The sequence below is a fragment of the Aethalodelphis obliquidens genome, unplaced genomic scaffold (genome assembly GCF_003676395.1).
Source record: "Aethalodelphis obliquidens isolate GAN/ISIS:26980383/991018 unplaced genomic scaffold, ASM367639v1 scaffold3, whole genome shotgun sequence".
NCBI classification, from domain to species: domain Eukaryota; kingdom Metazoa; phylum Chordata; class Mammalia; order Artiodactyla; family Delphinidae; genus Aethalodelphis; species Aethalodelphis obliquidens.
Window position 1 is genome coordinate 59,687,411 of NW_020837947.1, and position 21,855 is coordinate 59,709,265.

Consider the following 21,855-nt stretch of genomic DNA (forward strand, 5'->3'; position numbering starts at 1 on the left):
CAAAGTGAATCAGCTATACATATACATATATCTCCATATCTCCTCCCTCTTGAGTCTCCCTCCCATCCTCCCTAAAGACCAGTATTACTTTAGATAGTTTATCAAAGATGTGTACATTTTATTGTGAGACTTCTTACAGAGAGGATCTTACCTCTGAGTGCCTCTAACATAAAGGACAAAGATCCTGGATCATAACTCATGATCTTACCCACCCGGTATTCTGGTAGCCGTCTAACTTGGAAACTGCCTTACTTTATATTGAGCCCATATTCTCTCCCTGTCTTACTTTCATCTATCACCTTGTACCCACATACTTGCTATTAAATTTGGAGGATGAGTTCCTGGAAATAAAGGCCCTAACTGAATATAAGCAGTCCAGGGTTATTCTAGCATTAGCCCTCTGGAAATGAGTTGTCATGGTCAGGTGATGATTGCTCTCGTCCCTAAGACATGACATCCATCTGTGTATAGTTTCTCGCAGTTTTAATGTCAAAGGACTTCAACCAAGCCTTAATGTGGTCTTTACCCTCAACCATTTCCTTGAAGGCATCTTGAGGTGCTGTAAAACTTCAGTCTTAATATCCAGCATGATACTGTTTCTTTGAGTCTTTTTGGTAAGTTTAGAACTATTACTTGTTGATCATTGGCTAAACTGTTCCCCCAAACACAGAATAAATGGCAGAAACAGACCATTAAAAAAAAAAATTCAACTTAAGATAGTGCAGTAAGTAGTGCACGCATTTGCTAAGAGCATTTGCACTACATTGTGCTAATAATGTGAATGGTTATAGGTCGGGTTCAGTTTTATTAAATTAGAGCATAAGATAGCATTCAAACATCGGCAGAAAATATAAAAAGGTTGTTGTGATGAATGGCTATTTGTACAGTTAACCAGTGAACGATGTGGGTTTGAACTGTCCAGGTCCACTTACACGTGGATATTTTTCAGTAATAAATACTACAGTACTACAGTCCATGGTTGGTTGAATCCTTGGATGTGGAGGAACTGCAGATTTGGAGGACCAACTATAAATTATACGCAGATAAACCCCAGTATTTTTCAATGATTAACTGTATATGTACCAAGTCATACATACACATATTTAAGAGGTTGGGCTTTTTAATGAAAATATTTCAAAGACAAATAATATTGTAACATTGCCCTGTGCAGTTACACAGGGTGTTTAAATGCATGTATGTCTAAGGTAGTGCTTATAAGCTCCAGGTTATATTGGGAACATTTATGGGAAGATATACGTTGGGTATATAGGTTGGTTTTGTCTCTGTTAATTCTCTCTGCCTTAAAGAATTGTTTACTTGTAGCTCTAACTTTTTAGATGTCATGGCCCTCCATGGCTTGGTCTCCATCAGTACTCTAGTTTCAGTTTCCATCATTCTGCCCCTTGACCTTTCATCTTCTGGTAATACTAAATTGTTTATGAATGTTGTAAATTGTTTGTGAGTCCCCTCATATACCATGCAATTTCATGTCATTATGCTTTACTTATGTTACTACAACTTTCTGAAACTTTTTGTATTATATTTCAGTTAACTAAAACTTCAGTTAACTAACTTTCATAATCTAATAATGGTGTGTTTACTCTATGAAGCCTTCATCAAACCCCTAGTTGGACCAAATGTTCCCTTCGTGTACATTATAATACTCTGTAGATACCTCTGTCTCCTCACTTTATTGTACGTTCTTTGAGAGCAAGGACCATATTTGATAGCATCTAATACAGTACCTCATGTAATTAATAGACATTAAAATGAGCTGAGCTACTGGGCACAGTGATTCCTTAGTCTGAATGTACTCTTGGACTCTAGGTCTAGATTTCCAAAAATTTTGGGGATTTTGTTACTTAAATTTTCTGTTTTCAAATCAAAATATACTCTCCTTGTGTAGTCATTAACTGTCCCTCCTAACTTTGTTTCCCTCTCCCAAAACTTAGCAATAACATAGATTGCTCCTTCTTCTCCTTCACGAAATGCCAAATAATTACCGTTAGCTTTCTTTTTTCTTCGTAAAGTAGATCAAATTGCACATTAACTCATACCTAGATGTTTATAGAAGCTTCATAATCAGTCTCTCCTGTCTCTAGTCAGTTTTTCTTCTAACCCACTGTGTTTACCATTACTAGATTAATCTTTTCCAAAGCACTGTTTTCATTATATCACTCCTCAGTTCAAAATCCTTCAGTGGTTCCTTACTACCTTCAGAATGAGGTCTAGATTTTATTTTTTTTAATAGCAGGCTGTACCTTAATTATTTCTATACCTCTGGCATTCCATACAGTGACTGGCATTGAGTAACTTCCTGTGAAGTGAATGAGGAGAATATGTGACCAAACAAATATGGCCCTATTTTCTATTCTAAAATTTTTTGCCTTCTAATGCTATTATAAAAATTCTCCATTATAGTCAGAGTGGTTACTTTTTTTTTTTTTTTTGCGGTACACGGGCCTCTCACTGTTGTGGCCTCTCCCGTTGCGGAGCACAGGCTCTGGATGCGCAGGCTAAGTGGCCATGGTGTTGTGGCCTCTCCGTGGCTCACGGGCCCAGCTGCCCCGCGGCATGTGGGATCCTCCCGGACCGGGGCACAAACTCGTGTCCCCTGCATCAGCAGGCGGACTCTCAACCACTGCGCCACCAGGGAAGCCCAGAGTGGTTACTTTTTTTTTCCTTCCCCAAACACCTTGCTTTTTCATTTGTTCCTTTTAAGATATAAATTATGTTACTCTTCTGCTTTCGTGGCTTGTTATCCACTTTGATTTTATCTAAAGTTCTTATCATGGCTTACTAGACCCTACGTGATCTGGAACCCAGCTACCTCTTTGAATTCATCTGCTATTCCTTCTATCACCCTTTGTGCTTCAGCCAACTGGCCTCCTAATTGTTGTTCTTGAGCCCATGAAACCATCAGCCTAGGCACCTATGCACTGCTGTTTCTTCTCCTTGGAATTCTCTCCTCGCCTATATCCATGTGGTTCTCCCCCTTACTCATTTAAGTCTTTGCTCAGATGTCACCTTATGAGAAGGTGTTTCCTGATCATCCTAGTTGAAATATTAGCCCTCATTGCTCATTATCCCTATACCTTGATTTCTTTTTATCCATAAAGTTCACTACAACCTGAGGTGTTCCACATCTGTGTTTGTTTAATTATCTGTCTCTTTTTAAAATGTAAGCTCCAGAAGGGCAGAGGCTTTGTTGTGTTAACTTTGTATCCCTACTGCTTAGACCATGTCTAATATGTGTTGAATTAGAGAGTAAATGTATGGAATTTATATGCCTTTGTGCTTTTAATTTCCTCTTTTTCACCTTTTTTGTCCTTAACCTGTCCTCTGAGAATCATTTCCATGCCCATTTGATTCTGCTGCACTCAATGATCTTTGTTTTCTAAATTAGTATAAACCTGTACTTTGTTTTACACTTAAGCCTACAGAGTAGAGGAATGATTATCAGCCTCCTCTAGTACAGAATTACAAATAGTCTTACTACTCAGTGTGGTTCATGGGCTACTTGTTGCATGACCATTTCCTCATCTGTTGCAAGAATCAAATAGGACATATTCAATAAATGGAGTATCTATTACTGTTAACCAGAAAATCAAAGACTGTTCATTGAGAATAGTGTGTCAGCCCTATTCTATGTGTTTGACTTTAACTAACTAATTTAATCCTATAGGTATTATTATTATTACCACTTTGTAGGCAAGAAAAGCCAGGAAGGTAACTGCTTGAAGTGTGGTCCATGGGCTTGCAAAATCGGCCTACTTGAAATGTAGATTCTCAGGCCCCTCCCCAGACCCACTGAGTGAGAATTTTTTTTTTTAAGTAATATACTTAGGGCCAAACTTGAAGATGCAGTAGGATCTTCAGTGAGGCTAGAACTTTAGTATTTCTAGAAAGCTCTACAGATGATTTTGATGATAGTCAAGATTGATAACTACTGAAGTAGATCCTTGTTATTATTAGTGTACCATAAAATGCAGTGAAATATCACTGAAACACTTAAGTCATTTGAGACCCATAATCATCTACAAATATAAGACTAATACAATTATAAGGGTAATTCCTAAAAACAATCACTTTTTATTGATATATTTTCATGCTATACCCTATTTTTGGGATGGGGCAAACTACCTTACCTTAAGTACTTCATCCGTGTTATTCTATAAAACCATAAGGCGGTATTGGTATAAGCATGCTTGGTTTGCTAGGCTCAACACTGGATTCCTGATTTATTCTCTTTCCTCAGTCTTAAAAATTAACTCAATTGTGGACCACAGGAAAATTTTAAATGATCGTATGTCCTTGACCTTTAGAATCCCTGTAGAATAGTCTACATTCCCCAGAAGTGTTAAACTTTGAATGTGTGTGCATCTGGTGTGCCACTAGGATTGGATGTTATACTACTTTGTAACTGCCTCTTTTAGGAGCTTAGCATATGAATGAATGAATGCATATAGCACTATGACATTTAAGACATGTATTACTTATTTGGGTAGTAAATTGGTATTTGAGGTAGTAGCTGTAGCAGAGTTGGCATGGTAGCCTGACTGCCTGGCTTCAAAATTTGGCTCTGCTGCTTACTAACAGTATGACCCAATCAAATGATTTATCCTTTCTGTATTTAGGTTTCTTGTCTACAAAATGGGGGAAATAATAGTATGTACAGGATTAAATTAGTTAATAAAGGTCAAAAACTTAGAATTGGGCAGGCGCATATATTCTCAATAAACAGTCTTTGATTCTCTGGCCATAATAATAATTATTCCATTTATTGAATATCTCTTATTAAGAATTCTTACAGCAGTGAGGAAATGGCCATGCAACTAGTAGTTGAGAGAGTAGGATTTATACTCTGGTGTGTCTGTCTCTAAAGCCCATGTGTTTCTAGATAATGCTCTACTGCATCTATGAACGTGGTTATTAGGAATTAGAATCAGTAGCAATGAGACTGAAGTAAATATTATCTTGCCTTATAGTCTACAAATTGTTTTTACCTAAGTGGTGTGATTTGAAACTTGAGCAGCTCTGTGGAGGATAGTAGGGTATTATTCCCATTTAACAGATGAAAAAACTAAGTCTGTTTTCCAGGGTCACAAGCTGGCTCTCTCCTAGACAAGTTCATTTGGATAATTTTCCGTACCTCTTGAGGAGCCTTTTTAATGCCTTAATGGTGCATTATATGTGACCAGAAGCATCATTGCCAGTACTGGGCTTTTTATTTGTTATAATCCCTCAATAGTCAAAACAGCCAGCAACCTCCTTGCCTGGATCTCACCTATTCACTCAGTTGTTACCACCCACTCACCTCCTCGTCCACATACACACAAATGCACTGAGGTGCCATTACAGGGAGACACTGCTGGGTGTGCCTGAGCGGCTGCTTGCCAGCTTGGTTTCTGACTTATTGCCTCTCCCTGAACACTGGGCATGCACAGAATTGGGGGTCAGAACTTAAGCTACTATCATTTCCTAGTGAGGCTTTGCACTATTCTCTGTATGCCTGGAGTCTGTTTTTGTTTTGTTTTGTTTTTATTTTTTGAAGACAGGATTGGGTTGGATGATTTTTAAGATACCTTCTAGCTTTAAAACTTTGGGGTTTTTTTGTTTGTTTTGTTTTCTGGTAATGTCATTACTTTGGTTATGTTATATTCTTTCTGGGTAGTAGAGCAGATTATAGCCCTATTTTATAGATGTGAATAAGAATGACAAGAAGATCCAGAGTACCTAAGGTTTTTTTTTAGTGAATTTAGCTGAAACTAAAAATTGTAGAGTATCCTGATTCCCATCCAGTTTTCCATTAGTTAGATCAATCAGGCACTTGGAGTAATTACTCATAGTGGTTTAGAACAACTTTTTTTAACTTAGAACTTCCCATTATATTTTTTACTAATATAGATTGAAGAAAGTTGGCAGGTTTTGCAGTAGAACTAAAAAAGGAATTCAGTTGTTAATTGTTGTTAATCCCTTGCTTTCTGTTAGCTCTTATCACTCACATTTATTATATTATGCTTTTTCTATGTGGTGCAAGGTCCATCAATAGACGACTTTTCTTTACATTTTGAGGCATAATATGTTAGAAGTATTACATATGCAACTATGACTACCAGGAAAATGATGTACAGTATGTCATACCTTGTTCTATAGTTACCAGTTATAGGAGAAGCAAGAGCATACAAAGATGAGAAGTAAAACCTAGATGTAGTAGTCTAATAAGTGTTCCCAGAACCCTGTCCAGGTTATTAGGGAGGAACAATGCCTCAGAGACCAGGCTGGCAGATAGCAGCAGTCAGATGCTGCAGGTTTCAGTGCGTCTTATGTGATAGATGCCTCAGTACATTTGTGTGTCTGTGTGAGGGTGGGAAGGTTGAGGGCAAGATGGATGAGTGAATATGTGAAATCACAACAGGAAGTAACATGAAGATAAAAACAGGAAAACAAATCCTGGAAAGTGGGGCACAAGAGCAATTGGATACAGGAAACAGGAAAGTGCTTGAACTTAATGAGGTAAGCCAAAAGAGGCAGGATATCAGAGCTAAAATAGAAGCGTATGAAAACCTGGATAACTAGGTATGTAAAAGTTTGGGTGTTTTCATAGTGTAGCAATAGGTTCCTAAACGCTTTTATTATTTTTTTTTAATTTGGCTTCATTATGTCTTACTTGCAGCACACGGGATCTTTGTTGTGGCATGCGGAATCTTTCGTTGTGGCGCGCGGACTCAGTAGTTGTGGCACATGGGCTCTCTAGTTGTGATGTGCAGGCTCCAGAGCGCACGGGCTGAGTAGTTGCGGCATGTGGGCTCTCTAGTTGTGGCGCGTGGGCTTAGTTGCCTCACCGTATGTGGGATCTTAGTTCCCCGACCAGAGATCGAATCTGCATCCCTGACATTGGAAAGCGAATTCTTAACCACTGGACCACCAGGGAAGTCCCCCCCTAAACACTTTTGAGGACATTATTTCATGTGATCTTCACAATAACCCTGTTGGGTGGATGATAAATGATTGTTCCTAATCTTAACTCTTTAGAAAGCAAGAATTGGGGAGGTTACTCATTTTTTTTTCAAGGTCACACAGCTTACAGTAGCTTTACTAATAACCAGCAGCTTTACCCAACACAAGTGTTAATTCTATTGCCTCAGTTTCCTCATTTATAAGATTTGAATAATAATTGTACCTACCACATGGGGTGAGAAACAATGCTTACAAAATAACTAGCATGGTGCTTGGCACATGGTAAATACCAATAAATGCTAGATGTTGCTATTATTTCTACTATAAGAGCTGCAATTTGAATAACTTGATGTTCAGCAGATTTTATTTTCTGCTATAATGTATTGCATCTTTTAGAACATAAGTGGGCTGGTTATCTGTATTTCCACATCTGTGTATTTCCAAAATGATTTTAACCCATGTTAAGTTAGTCTTTTACTCAAAACATTTGCCCCTGCCTCTTCACGAGGCAAAGAGCTACATGCGGCTTGTCTAGCTTCTTTTCTTAGGCTTACTAAAATTTCTTAACCCAAGTAGGGAGAGAAGAAAATTGATCAATATTTAAACCGTGTGTGTGTGCGCGCATGTGCGTGCATCTTAGCATATAAGGGTGTGTGTCTTAGTGTGTAAGGGAAAAGTAGGGGCTTCAGAGTCAGATTCTGATTCAGATTATGGGGCCAACTCTTCTTAGCCATGTGACCTTTGGGCATGTTATTATCATCTTCATCATCTATAAAGAGGATTAAATGATACCCATCTTACAGAATTGTTCTGATCTTTACTTAAAGAATTTCTGGCATCATAAAGGATGATCAGGGCTTCCCTGGTAGCACAGTGGTTGAGAGTTCACCTGCCGATGCAGGGGACACAGGTTCGTGCCCCGGTCCGGGAAGATCCCACATGCCACAGAGCGGCTGGGCCCGTGAGCCATGGCCGCTGAGCCTGCGCGTCCCGAGCCTGTGCTCCGCAATGGGAGAGGCCACAACAGTGAGAGGCCCGCGTACCGCAAAAAAATAAAATTAAATTAAAATTTAAAAAATAAAAATAAAGGATGATCAGAAATAATACCCCTTCCTGGGGAATAGATTTTAGTGAGTGAAGAAATGGCTTATTTTATTTAGAAATAGTGAGTAAAATCCATCCTACCCAAATACAGTAAGTTATTTATTATCCTTTGAGACCAATGTACTTTGAAAAAGCTATAGATGGGTTTTACAAATGGTGGTATTATTTTACTTGGATTCCAGTGTCTTGAAATGTACCCATGAACTTTGCTTTGTGGATGTAGGCAGATGAATTAGTTGCCTAATGGATTTTAGTGATTTGATATTCATCTTACTCAAAGCTAAAGGACCTGAAATGGTTCTTTAGTCACTAGTTCAAGTTGAAAGCATCTCAGGCAGGTTTTTACACAAAGAGAACATAGCAGATATTTGGTTAGTTTTTATGAGACTTGCTTACTATGATATTCTTTCCCCAGGCATTTGTACACTTGTTTTATTTTTCAGTACTTCAAGTAGCATTAAGTAGTATCTCATGATCATCTAAGAATTCCAATGTAGAGAGGCACAGAGTCCTAGTGTTACATAATTTATACTTAAAATTTTTACTTTTGTGTAGTTATGGGAAAAGTACGAAGATGTGGTCTTGCAACCAGTTTGATCTTTTTGTGGAATTGCTTTAGTTACATGCACTAGTTCTGTATTTTATATAGTTATTTTGAGTGTCCACTTCCCTTAGATGAACTGATTTAAAACATCAGGAGTGTTGGAATTAATGTAATATTTCCTTCTTTTTTAAAGTACTAGTCGTTTTTCTTAATGGAATACTACCATTATTGAAGGAAGCCTTCTGCCTTAGCTCCACTGGTTGGTTTTCACTGCTTCCTCTTTAATTGAAGAAAGCAAATCTAAAGATGGTATTCATGCATTTGTGTCTACCCTCAATTGAGATGGCAGTAATATAAACAGAAACAGGAATAATATCACGGTTGCACATTTAATTTTAAATAATATTATTAACTGCTGGGCATATTGCATAAATGCCTTCTATTCCAGATCACTAGAAAAATCTTTTAGTATATACCCCTCTTATGTTTCTTTTAAGGTCTAGAGATATCTAAATTTTCAATAGGAAAAAAAGGTGAGTAAATGATAAATTGAAACTTGAGACAGTATTGAATTCATGTTTTATGGATTTATGGAGAATAACTTTATTTTTTATTTTTTTTCTACTATGTGAAAATGATTATAGATCTTTTTGGACCAATGTACTGATAATAAGGTTGTATCTAGCACAGTTTTATATACTAGCTCAACACCTGTGTCTGCTCTAAACAAGGAAAGTATTTTAGTTTAAAATATCACGCATAAGCCATAAATACTCACTGTCCTCTTGGTACATCATGCCCTAAAGCTCACAGGAGAAATGGTTTTAAATTTTGTTTTTATGTCTAGATTGTAAGTAAAATCACTTGTCATAGTTGCATAGTTGCAAAATGCAAACCTTCATTCTGAAGCTGCCTGTTTCTTATTTGGATATGCCATATTAAAAAGCATATAATTAATGGTTGACATTAGTAATTAACATTAACTTTATGGTGCTTAATATGCCATCATTCATCCATCAAATAACCAGAAATGCATAATGTCTTGGCATAAAGGTTTTAATTATATAAAACAGTTCTTCAGTTTTCATATGGTGTAAATGTTAAAAGCCAATAATGTATTTAAAGAAAAATTTTTGTGAGTATTTGTTGGGTGTTAACTGTATTTTTATTTCTTTTTAGGAGTATGCATCAACAATTGTGTCAGGAACTTCAGGGGGAGAATGTGGACCTCATTGTGCAGTCTTCATTATCGGCTAAAGAGCGCCACCTTGCTGCAGTTGCCAGTGCACTATGGAGGCATTTCTTTTCATTTTTGAAGAGTCAGAGAATGTCACAGATAGTGCCTCCCTCACAACTCGCAGATGCAGCTGCAGGTCAGCGTTGTTAATTTGCTAATTAGTTTCTCATTTTGCAGACTGTCAGTTTTTTCTTCTGTCTGCTTGGTAACAAACCCTTATTTTATTATGGTGCAATAAATATTTTGTCAACCAGAAAGATGAAAAGAGGTACATATTTTAAAATTAGGAACCTTTGGCTTGTTTATTATTTTCCTCTTAGTAAAGGTAAAAATTAAGTGATCATTTTCTAAAACCAAAAGATCACTTTTAACCTTAAAAATATTGAATGTACGTGAACTTTTCTTATGCATGCATTATTTGAAAAGTAAGGCAACATTTGATTTCTTCTAGTTCGAGTAGTTTATTTTCAAATTGTATGTTCAGATATCTAGTATAAGATGAAGTTGAATAAAGAGCAATAAAGGATGTAGCATGAATTCCACTTCAACATCAAGCAGATGAGCTCAGAATGACATGGAGTATAGAGAATGTTATTGTTCTGACTTCATTAGATTCTATTTTAGGTTGTAATTTTTACTTAATTTGATTATTAGCCTATGGACATGTCCTTAGGCTTTAAGGGACTCTGAATCAGATGAAATTATAGGCAAGAATTTGAATATATGTGCATATATGCACTTGCCCAAAAAGAAGTCATTATGTTTCACAAAGGGATATTTTACCCAATGTATGTTAAGAAATACTGGAATAGAGAGAGATCAATATGGTGACTGCATGTATTTAAGTGCAATTTATATGAAGGTATTTAATGTATTTAAATATTAACACTTTTGAAAACCTAAGATCTAAACCAAGGTTTATTTTACCCTGGTGTGAATGAGGAAAGCTGAGCTAAAAGCACAACAGAAAAGACTGCATGATATAAATTTTAAAAGACCTTGAATTCTGGTAACACTTGCATAATTAAGACTTTACAGTGATACATAGATTGAAGAATTGTGACAGGGCAACGGTTTTCCAACCAGTGTAATGTCTGTGAAAATAAATATTGATATTCAGTTTAACCAAAGCAGTCATTACTAGCCGATATGACTTATCTTTCTTCCATTCATCATCCCAACTCCCAGTTAGTTACCAAAAATTATATCATACAAGTTGAGTCAGTGCTGTCCTAGGCACTGAAAATAAACAGTATATAGACATAAAGCAAAATATGTGTGGGTTTTGGGTTCGTTTTGAAATAAAGACTTCATAGGAGAGAGAAATTTCCTGCATTAAAAAAAGGTTATTGAATACCCACTTTTATTGCCATTGGGGATATACCAATGGGGAAAAAAAAGGACTGCAATTCTTTTTTTCATGTATAAGCTCCATGTTTTCATGGAGCTTATAGTCTAGTGGCGGAGAGAGAACATAAATAAATCAGTAGGTAAAATGTGTAATATGTCAGATGGTGAGATGCTATGGAGAAAAATAAAAATATAGAAAAATATAGGGATAGGGAAAGCCAGAGGCAAGTTATAATTTTAAACAGAATTGTCAGGAAAACCTGTGTAAGTACCATTTGAGCAAAGACATGAAGGAGGTGAAATATGCAGCTATGCAGCTATGAGCTATGCAGAAGTCCAGAGGCAAGAGTGTGTCTGGTGTGTTTGAGGAACTACAGGAAGCCGTCAAAGCTCTCGTGGAATAAGAAAAGGAGTAAGAGTAGTCAGAGATGGGGTCAAGCAGTTATGGAGAACTACTTTGTGTTCTGCCCTGTACGTAGCTGTGAAGACTTTTGCTTTTACCCTGATATTAGAAGCTGTTGGGGTCTTGAGCAGAGGAGTGATAGGATCCCTCTGGCTACTGGCTGGAGAAAAGACTATCGGGAGATGGGGAGGCCACGTAGGGAACTATTGTAACAGCTCAGAGCTGGGCACCTTGGGCTACAGTGGTAGCAGTAGAAGTGGTGAGAAGTGGTCAGATTTCCAATATGAAGGTAGAGCTGACAGAATTTTCTAAGTGGGTATGATATGGTAAGCAAAACAGATAAAGGGAGAACCCCTTGTTTGAGATGAGGAAGATTGTGGCAGGAGCAGATTTTGTGAGTGAAGACTAGGATTTTGATTTTGGACATTTTTTTTTAATATGTCCATTAAAGTTCAAGTAGGGATGTTGAGTTAGACCCCTGGATAATGAACCTAGGGTTCAGGGAAGAGGTCTAAGCTGGAGATTTAAATTTGGAAACTATGTATATATAAATAGTCTTTAAAGCTATGAACTGGATGAGACTACTAGTAGAGTAAGTACCAGTAAAAAGAGAAGTTTGAGGATAGGGCCCTAGGATATTCCCATGTTCAGATTTGTAGGATAAAGAAGAACCAAGAAAGGAGACTGCAAAGGAATACCAGTGAGGTGAGAGGAAAACCAAGAAAGCATAGTGCCCTGGAAACCAAATGACAGAGCTTTTCAAGGAAGGAGCAGTTATCAACACTTCAAATGCAGTTAATGGGTCCAGTAGGATGAGGCCTGAGAATCGGTCCTTGGATTTAGTAGGATGGAGGTCACTGATGACCTTCAAGAGCAGTTTTGCTGTAGTGGGTAGAGACAAAGGCCTGATTGAAGATATCCAAGAGAAAATGTGAGGAGAGGAATCGCTGACTGCAAATGTAGTAAATCTTTTTGAGTATCACTGTCTAAGAGAAGTAGAAAAATGGGGATGTTAGCTGGAGAGGGAAATGGGGTCAGAGATTTTTTTCTGATAACATGGGAGAAATTTCAGCTTATTTATAATGCTGACAGGAATGTTTAGGAGTGAGGGAAAACTTGATGTGGCAAGAGACTCACTTGTGTTTTAATGCCCAAGAGAAATGGGATCCCATAGAGGACTTGGCCTCAGATATCCTATAGTAGCAGAAGAGAAGGCAGAGTAAATGGGCCCAGGTGGAGGTTGCTGGGTAGATGTGGTGGTTCTCCTCTGACGTTTCTCATTTCTCTGTGACGTAGTAAGGTCATTAGCTGAAAGTGAAAATGGGGAGGAGATGCTGGCTTATGATGGAGCAAGGAAAGAAGGTATGCAGTAATCCTCTAGGAGAGTAAAAGACTGAATGGACTAGAGAAATGTGGTAGAAATGATGGCCAGCTCTAAGAGTCCACTTAAAGTTTGTAGTCATAAACTTGAAGTGAGATCAGTCAGCATGGTTGTTCACCAGCCATTTATACTGTGTAGGTGTAGGTGCATGTGGGGAGAAGACCAAGGATGTAATTAAACAGATGGTGTTTTTTCCAGGAAAGTACAAAAAATCAAGTAAGAAGCAAGGGAGTTGATGGTATATGAAAATCAGTATAATAATGGACCATGTAATCAAGCTGCCTAAAAAGGGGAAGGAAGGGGAAAACTTGTAGGATCAATGAATTGTAGGTCCTGGTGGAATCAAAGGATTGCTGGATTTGGGAACCTACAGGAGGAGAGTTGGAAAGGTAGTTCAATGCCAGAAAGAGGGGTCTTCAAAGTGGAAATTATGGTGAGATTGTACTTATGGGTAGTGCCAAGGTCTCTGTATCACCATGGGAGTGAATGGCTAAAGTAGAATGGAAGATAGACTCACTGTAGGAGAGGAGTTCAGTGCCAGGAGATTGGAAGAAAAATCATCAAGGACTATGACAGGAGTGCAGTTAGAAAGGATGATAGTGAGCTAAAATCTTCAAGGGATGAGAGGAGGTGAAGGAGGAAACGGTAGACAAATGCAACAAGGAGAGTTAGTGCTGGTGACTTAATCTGATGACCTAAGACTCAAAGCCAAAGGGAGGGGGAAGGGAGAATGGTATAGAAGCAGCCATGTGGACCAAGAAGTAAGCTCACCTTATGTGGGTCCTGTGTACGAGAGTGTGGGAGAATAAATAGCCACCATTTGAGAGAGCTGCATAGGAGCAGTACTTAAGAAGCAATTTATTGATAAACATATAGTGATATAGTGCAGATTAAGTTGGGGAATCCCAGGAAATCACAAAATAAAGTACATTTGTTTACTATGGTGACCTAAGGAATTCTAGCTCCTAGGCTTTGTGAGCTCTCAGGGAAGTGGAGTATCATTGATTGATTGTAGAAGATCACTTTTTACTAGAAGAGAACGTCCAGTGTCCAAGGTGAGGAAGAACTCTGTCTGTGGCAGGTGATGAGTAAATTAACTCAATTGGAGAAGAGTGGATGCTAGAAATAATTTTTGTAATGGGTCTTTTGAATGGGAGAGTCACATAAGCAGAGACAATCAGGTGTAGAATTTGCCATTTGAGAGGGCCATTATAGATTCATCATGATGATGCTGAGATAGATTATTCTAGACCCTTTCTTGGAGATCCAGATGATCGCCACAGAAATTTCTTCGACAACATGAATTTAGTTCAGTTTTAGCTTTCTGTTGTACGTTTCTAAAATGTGACATTTTACTATTTAGTGCTAATTTTTTAAAAATCACTATTGATATAATTGGGGGGGGGTTAAAAAATTCTCACTGTGAGTTTTTCTCATTTTAAATCCAGATTTTACTTTGCTGGCAATGGACTTGCCCAGCACAGCTCCATCAGATCTTCAGCCTCAGCCAGTTACATCAATGATACAACTTTTTGGTTGGGATGATATCGTCTGGCCCCAAGTTGTAGCCAGATATTTAAGTCATTTCCTACAAAATAGGTAAGTGTTTTTATTTCAGGTATGCACATTAATGTAAGCCCACGATAGATGAGTTCACTAGGAAGGTAAGAATTTTCACAATAAAAACTGATCTTTACTATATATACTCTCACTTGGGCAGTTTGTTGCTTTTCTGTGTATCAGCATTTTGACAGTATTAATAGTAGGAAAGCTTTCTTAAAACAGTGTGTTGCTGTTTTGTCAAAACGGTTTTTGTAGGACTGCCTCATCCTCATCCTGAAAAGACCTTTCTTCACTCACCATTGTGAAAGAAATTATACAATTAATATTGCTGAATATGTAAGACACTTATATTACTGTAGTTTTAGATTTAATGATAGCTTTCCTCTTCACAGCTAGATGTTTAAAGCTTTGAGTTTTGTGTAGTCATGAACAAGAGACATCCCCACCCTGAACTTTGGTTTCCATATCTTTAAGTGTCTCCTGCCATATTACATAAGAGATCTGAGGAACCCCAACAGAAAAAATATGCAATAGATAATAGAAATAGTATAGAATAATCAGGACAATTCAAATAAGAATATCAAGATGAGGGAAAATAAAATAAATACACAAACCTAAGAGACCAGTGTAGGTCTGATCCCAGCTGCCTGCCAGTCAGTGAAAATGAAGAGAGGTATTCTTCTCAAAAGGAATTCATTAAGCAGAGTCATTAATCATTTTCTCACTGGCTTTCAGTTGTAAAGTAAGGGAGTTCACCTTCAATTGGATTACTTTCAGGATCCCTTCCAGCTTAAGAATTCTTTAATAACAACAAACATTTATTTATATTATTTATTAAATACTTTTGCTGAAATTATCTGAAAGGATTTCAGTTTTTAAAATAATATTGTGTGTTAGTCACAGTTGAAGGAACTGAAATGCAAAGTTGGTAAGTAACGTTGAGAAGGTTGTATAAGTAATAAATGACCCATCTGAGTTCTTCTGTTTTGTGTTCTCTTTTTTTATGATAACTTATATTCAAAGTATTTCAAAACAGTATTTTTAGAGTTACGAATTTATATGTATTTTTCAAGCGTCTTAACTTTACATAACATTTATAATTAGGTGAAGACCATCTTCATTCTCTCTATCCTCACTTATAAAATGATTAGAAATCAGATTTAACTAGGGCTTTGACTTTGTAAGATAATTTTTTTTTAATCTCATTCAGATGTTATTTTGGAATTCCTTAATAATGACTCCTGTCATTATTAAGGTGGGGGAGCAGGAAAGGAAGGGATGGGAACGGGATTGGTCAGGAGAGCCACATAGAAATGTATTTTGTCTTTTTACCTTTTTTCTTGGTCATGACCCCTTCTCTGTTTACTCTAAGGGCCACTGTTTTTTATTGTACTTGCCACTTCCGTTAGTATTATCTCACCTAGCTAGTTAATCCCCTTCCTTGTTTTTCTAATTTTAACCATGTTCTTCTTTCCCTTTCTCCTTTGGCATTAGCCTATATGTATGCCATCAGTGGGAAAAGGAAAATTAAAAACTAGGGCATTACAAATGAAAGCAAGAATATTTGTCTAAAATATCATTTTGTGTGTATCTGTAGAGTTTATTTTCAGCAATGCATGTCTGCATTAGTGTGTTTGTCTGTAAAATAAGTGAGGCCAAGAACTGGGGGATATTAGAATGTTTTCCTTTATTTCTGAATCTCTGTACTCAGGGAATACATTGTCAGGGTTTTGTTTTGGTTTCTCTTTTTAATAGCCATCAACTTATTTTTACAGCATGTTATGTGAAGCGCTTTCTCATTCAGGCTGTGTATCTTTTCAAGCCCTAACTATAAGATCATGGATCCGTTGCATTTTGCAAATGTATATAAAAAACCTTTATGTGCCAGATGACTCGTTCATTGATTTAAATACTGAACAGGCAGTTGGTAAGTATTGCAGGTGTTTTGCTTTCTAGATAGCTAAGTATGTTTAAAATTTCCTGTTTCATTATGTAAATTAATAGGAAAGATAAAAAATGTATTTGTAAATAGGTATTAATATGAACAGAAATTTACTTCCTTTTGCAGCCTATTTCTTTTTCTTGATATTTTCCTGTAACTGTATAGGACAAATTTCTCTCCTATAAAGATAAAAGAACTTGTTTCCTTGGAAGCTAGGAACAAAAATTTGCTCTCAAATGACGAGCTATTTTTTTACCTTCAAGAAACTGATCACAAAAAAAAGTGGAAATATGAAGTAAATAACCAGATATCACGCTGTTAACACCCTATAAAGAAAAATATCCAATTATGAATAATTTCATCCCATTTCCTTGTAATTTTTTTGTTTTTAATATCCCAAACAGTTCTGATTGTCTGTAGGGCGTGCCTTATCCTAAACCTATTGTTTATGGCCATTCATAAATCCCACAAAGGCTGGACTGAAAAAATGCTCCAAATTTACTTTTATATATTATTAAATCAGTTGGCTTTACGTGAATAGCTTTTGGGACTAGGACGTTCACAAGTACTCATTTGTTTGTTTTTAAATAAAGCCTTCTCATAGTGAGAGAAACTTAGAAGTTTTTAATAATGTAGAAATTTTAATTTTAAAAGAAAGCGTTGTCATAAATGAAGAATGATACGTTCCCCGTTCTCCCATATATGTGTGTGTGTGTGTGTATATACATATATATATATATAAAACATAAATTTATAAACATATTATATAAATATTTTATTTTAACAGAAAAAGACTACATGGAACAGTTGGCTGAACTGACAAGGTTGCTATTTAAACTCTCAGAAGTAAAGAATATTCTCTCAAAGGCTCAAGTTGAATATTTACCTATGCAAGAAGGCCCTAAAAAAGCACTTGTTCTGTTCCTCGAGGTATTTTTTATTCATTAATATAATTGTTCAGATCAGTTACAATTATTTTTCCAAAAATCTTGAAGTGTTCATAAAGTTTTTCCATAAAATGAATTATTTTAAATTGAATCATATTACTGGTTGCCGCTATTATAAAATTCTGGAGGAATAAAAATATGAATCTAAGATATAGCACAACTCACTCTTCAGGACAGCAGAAGAATTACGTGTAATAAAAAATAATAAGAGTAAAGATTGCCACATAAAAACCTTAACTCCAAGTCTGATCTAAATTGTAGGAGTATCTTATTGTTGAAATTGTTAGATAACAATATTCTTCAGGTACTTAAATTTCCTTGTATATGGTCCATAATAGTTCCAACTTAATGTTTACCACCCTGTAATGAACAGTGTAAATTTTACAGTAAAATTTTAGTGTATGCAGCATAAGCACCAACTACTTCATATCATAGCATGGTTGGGGATTTAAAAACCAATCCATTTGTTTTATTTTGCCTCTGTAATAAATGGTCCCATTCAACATTGTATTTTTAATTATTAATTTTGTAGGAATCTGTCTTATGTAATAGTCTTTGTTTTGTAGCCTGAGGTCGTTAATGTGCTTGGATTAGTGTTTTTGTAAGCTATTCACAGTAAAACTTAGTTTATTTTCCCACATAGTAGTTGGTATTAACTGCAACGAAGGTCCTTACAATCCATAAGCTCTTTCCATAAATGTGAATTCTTCCATTGGTTTTCGTTAAGTTAAAGTACAATTGTTACAGTTAGAGATGTCATATAAATCCTAAAAATATTTCGTAGTAGTAGATGTAGATATAAAATACATATTTCTCTGGAGCCTTTTATTTAGTTGTTGATTGGATCTCCATCATTAATTAATTCAGCACCTATGCTGGGGACCATACTGGACCAGAAAGGGAAGTAGAAGTCATGCACTACACTGATCATTTTCTAAGGCTCTCCTAATTTAATCCTATCCAAATTAATTGCTTTTTAACTACTCACTAAATAATAGTTGTTTGCTAAATGCTAGATAGTATTATGTGAGGACTTCTTGGGGATTTGAAGAACCAAAAGAACTAGTCCTTGATCTTAGAGAACTTTTACTTGTCTGAGAATACAAGACATACACAAAGGCTAAAATAATAATATAAGACAGTATATGCTAAATGTCAGTTAGTTGATAGCTCAATCAGTAGGTTAAGAATTCAGAGCATCTTGGTATAAGAAGTTAGATTTTATCCTGTGAACAGGCTTTATAAATTTTTAAGTAGGTCTGATTTGATCAAATGACTTTAAGAAAATTGGTAACAATAGAGTAAATTAAAGGTGCAGGAGCACTAATGCCAGAAGCTAGTGAGTTTAGGAGGAATTGAAGATTGCACTCTGGGATTTTTGAATGATTATGAAATAAATACTGTGTTTAACCAGAAAAATGATGACCTTAAGGAGAAATAGGAACATCGTGATTTAGAGTGGGGCAGAAGTAGGTGAGAAGTCCAATTTTAAACCTGTTTAGTTTGAGGTTGTGTCAGGGGTGCTCATGGTCACCCCACCCCAGGTGCTATTATGATTCGCTAGGAGGACTCACAGAACTCAGCATATAGTTGTACTTACATCTATGACTTATTACAGTGAAAAGTTTCAAAGTACAGTCAACAAAGAGAAAAAGTTCGGGGGTGAAGTCTGGAGAAACCAGGCACAGCTTCCAAGAGTCCCCTTACAGTGATATTACACTGGAGATGCTTAATTCTCCCAGCAAGGAATTGGGACAACACCTATGAAATCTGTCAACCAGGGGAGCTCATTAGTGACTCAGTGCCCAGAGTTTTTAATGGGGGCTGGTCACCTAGGACCTGTTTGTTTGGCACTTTTAAAAATCCGGACTCCCAGAAGGAAAGCAGATATTCAGTATAAACTGTATTGGTTGCACAAACTGTTTAGGCACAGTGAGCCATTCTTATTGGGAGATGATGGGGAAAATCCAAGGGTCCAAAAACCAACCAAGGACCAACCGTGCAAATAGGCCTCTTAAGGGTAATGACATTGGCCCCTGCTATATTAACTCTTCTCTGCACAGAAATGATAGTGTGACATGAAGGTGAGGATAGTCAAGGCACTGAAAAATATACGTCTCATAGTCTGGGGAGGTTAAGGCTAAACAGAGAAATATTGAAATCTAGGGCACTGGTTCTTAAATGTCTGTTTCATAGACCTCTAGGAGTCACTAATACTTTTCAGGGGTTCTGTGAGCTCAAAACTATATTGGTGTTTGTACAAATAGCGTAAAAGCTGTAGCAGAAATCAACACCATGGCCCAAGATTATACTAGTAGTCAGTATAATTTTCAAGGCCATGCAATCACAGAGGGGGAAAAAAACCAGTTTGACTTAAGAGTATCATTAATGAAGCAGTAAAGTTACTAATTTTAATAAATTTTCACCCTTGAGTACATGCCCTTTTAGTATTCTGTGAATGACAATAGGAAATATATTTAAAGTACTTTTGATGCATATGAAAGCAAGATTGTTGTCTAAGTGAGAGCCACTTATGTGATTGAGTTGTAAGCTGAACTGACCGCTTTTACCGTGAAAGAACAACTGACAAAGTATGGTTATTCAGACTTGGGTATTTGGCAAATATTTTCTTAAAAATGAGCCTATCACTTCAAAGAAGTCAACTGACAGCATTTTTTTTTGATATTAACATAATTTGAGCTTTTAAGAAAATTAGAATTTTGGAACATTTGTATTTGTCATCATGAGCTTGAGAGTTTCTTGATAATTAAAGACTTTCTGACAACACTGGTGATATTAACAAATATGATTTTTTTAAAATATGGACAATGAAATGTGTTGTCCAAATTGGGAAGCTGTATAACTCAATGAACCAAAATTTTTCAGATAACAAGTACAGGCTTTTTAGAAAGTATGCATGTGTGGAAAACATTCATTCAAAGCACAAGACAGACCAATGGCTTATAACGTAGCAGAGAACAGAATATACATTGACATGATTTTGGATTCCATATTACAACTAACCTTTAAGAAATACCACTTGTCAAGTTTTGGTGTAATATCAAAGAGGAATTCCCACAATTATCTGAAAATTTTATTAAAATACTTTTTCCTCTTCCAACTACATATATTTCTGAGACTTAATTGGTTTTTTTTTTGCTCTTATTTTTATGATTTTTCACTCTTCTACTTTACTGTTCTTTTTCTATATTATATTTATCCTTAGAAAATTTATTTTCAGAGGCTTGTTCTTTGTAATATCTGAATTGAAGACTATAAATTCTTCATTTAGCACAAATTTAACTTCATCCCACAAGATTTATTTGCAATATCTTCATTATTTTGTATTTTAGAATATTTTTCAGTTTCCATTGTGATCTCTTGTTTGATGTATGGATTAAATATGTATGTCTTTCTTAATTTTCTAATATTGACAGAAATATTGACTTAACTGTTTTTATCTGCAACATATTGCAACAGCTTGTATGCAGAAGCAGATATGAGAATGTAACTGTCTTCTCTTAAGCTAGACATTAAAGAGATTTTCAAAGATGTAAAAAAAAGTGCCACTTATCAGTATTTTTTTTGGTTTGTTTTGGAAAAGAAAGTTATTTTTCACTAAAAATATATGAGGTATATTAACATAATGTTTATTATTTTTTTAAATGAATAAATTAAATTTTTCTATTGTAATTTGTAATATAAATATCAATAGATATAGCCCAAATGATAAGCTTTTTAAGATCCTCAATTTTTAAGTGTGTGAAGGGGAACTGAGACGAAGTTTGAGAATTTCTGGTCTAGGGAAAGAAGTATAGAGAACCAAGGGCAGAGAGCTAAATGGAAAAGGGCATTCATCAAGTATATCTCTTATTCTCAGCTGTCTACCTCCCAATCTTCCAAGTTCACTAGGTTCCTTATCTTTTCCTCCATTCTACATTTTATCATCATCATGGCTAACTTTAATATCACCTTGGATAACTTATCTTGAGCCCTCATTTCAAAACTTCTCCAGTAGTCTTTCAGTGATCTTCACTTCTGCTGTCATCCACCTACTGCCATGACTAATCACTGAACCATGGCATCACTTGGAGCATCTGAAAGCTCATTGACTATCACTGCCTTCCTTCCATTTCTCTGAGTGACTTTATCATGACCTTCCTCTCCCTTTTCTCCAAGCACAACATTCTGTCAAGGTCTCACTTTCTTCCTTATCTACCTTAACTGAACCCCTTGGAGGCCTCACTTCAACTACCCTTAACCAACACGCTCACAGTCTTCCATCCTTTGTCTTATCGTTACACCTGCAAATCTTCAACTTTGGATCAGTACAACCACCTGCCTTCTTTCCTTTGTGTTATTTCCTGAGAGCTGCAGGAGAAAAATCACATAACCGTGCATACTGGTGCCATTCATGGTCCAAT

General features: G+C 36.3%; 1 protein-coding gene across 7 annotated transcripts in view; it reads left to right on the forward strand.

Annotated features, from left to right (window-relative positions):
- The window catches only part of MMS22L (MMS22 like, DNA repair protein), a 152,657-nt gene that overhangs the window by 88,456 nt on the left and 42,346 nt on the right, over positions 1–21,855 (forward strand). For all 7 annotated transcript variants that reach the window (XR_003429415.1, XR_003429413.1, XM_027090203.1 and 4 more), the window contains 4 exons: positions 9,788–9,981; positions 14,428–14,578; positions 16,318–16,469; positions 17,272–17,414. Coding sequence is in view for 5 of the 7 variants with exons in the window: in XM_027090203.1 (XP_026946004.1) it covers positions 9,788–9,981; positions 14,428–14,578; positions 16,318–16,469; positions 17,272–17,414 (640 nt within the window). In the remaining 2 variants the exon portion in view is untranslated. The remainder of the gene's footprint in view (positions 1–9,787; positions 9,982–14,427; positions 14,579–16,317; positions 16,470–17,271; positions 17,415–21,855) is intronic.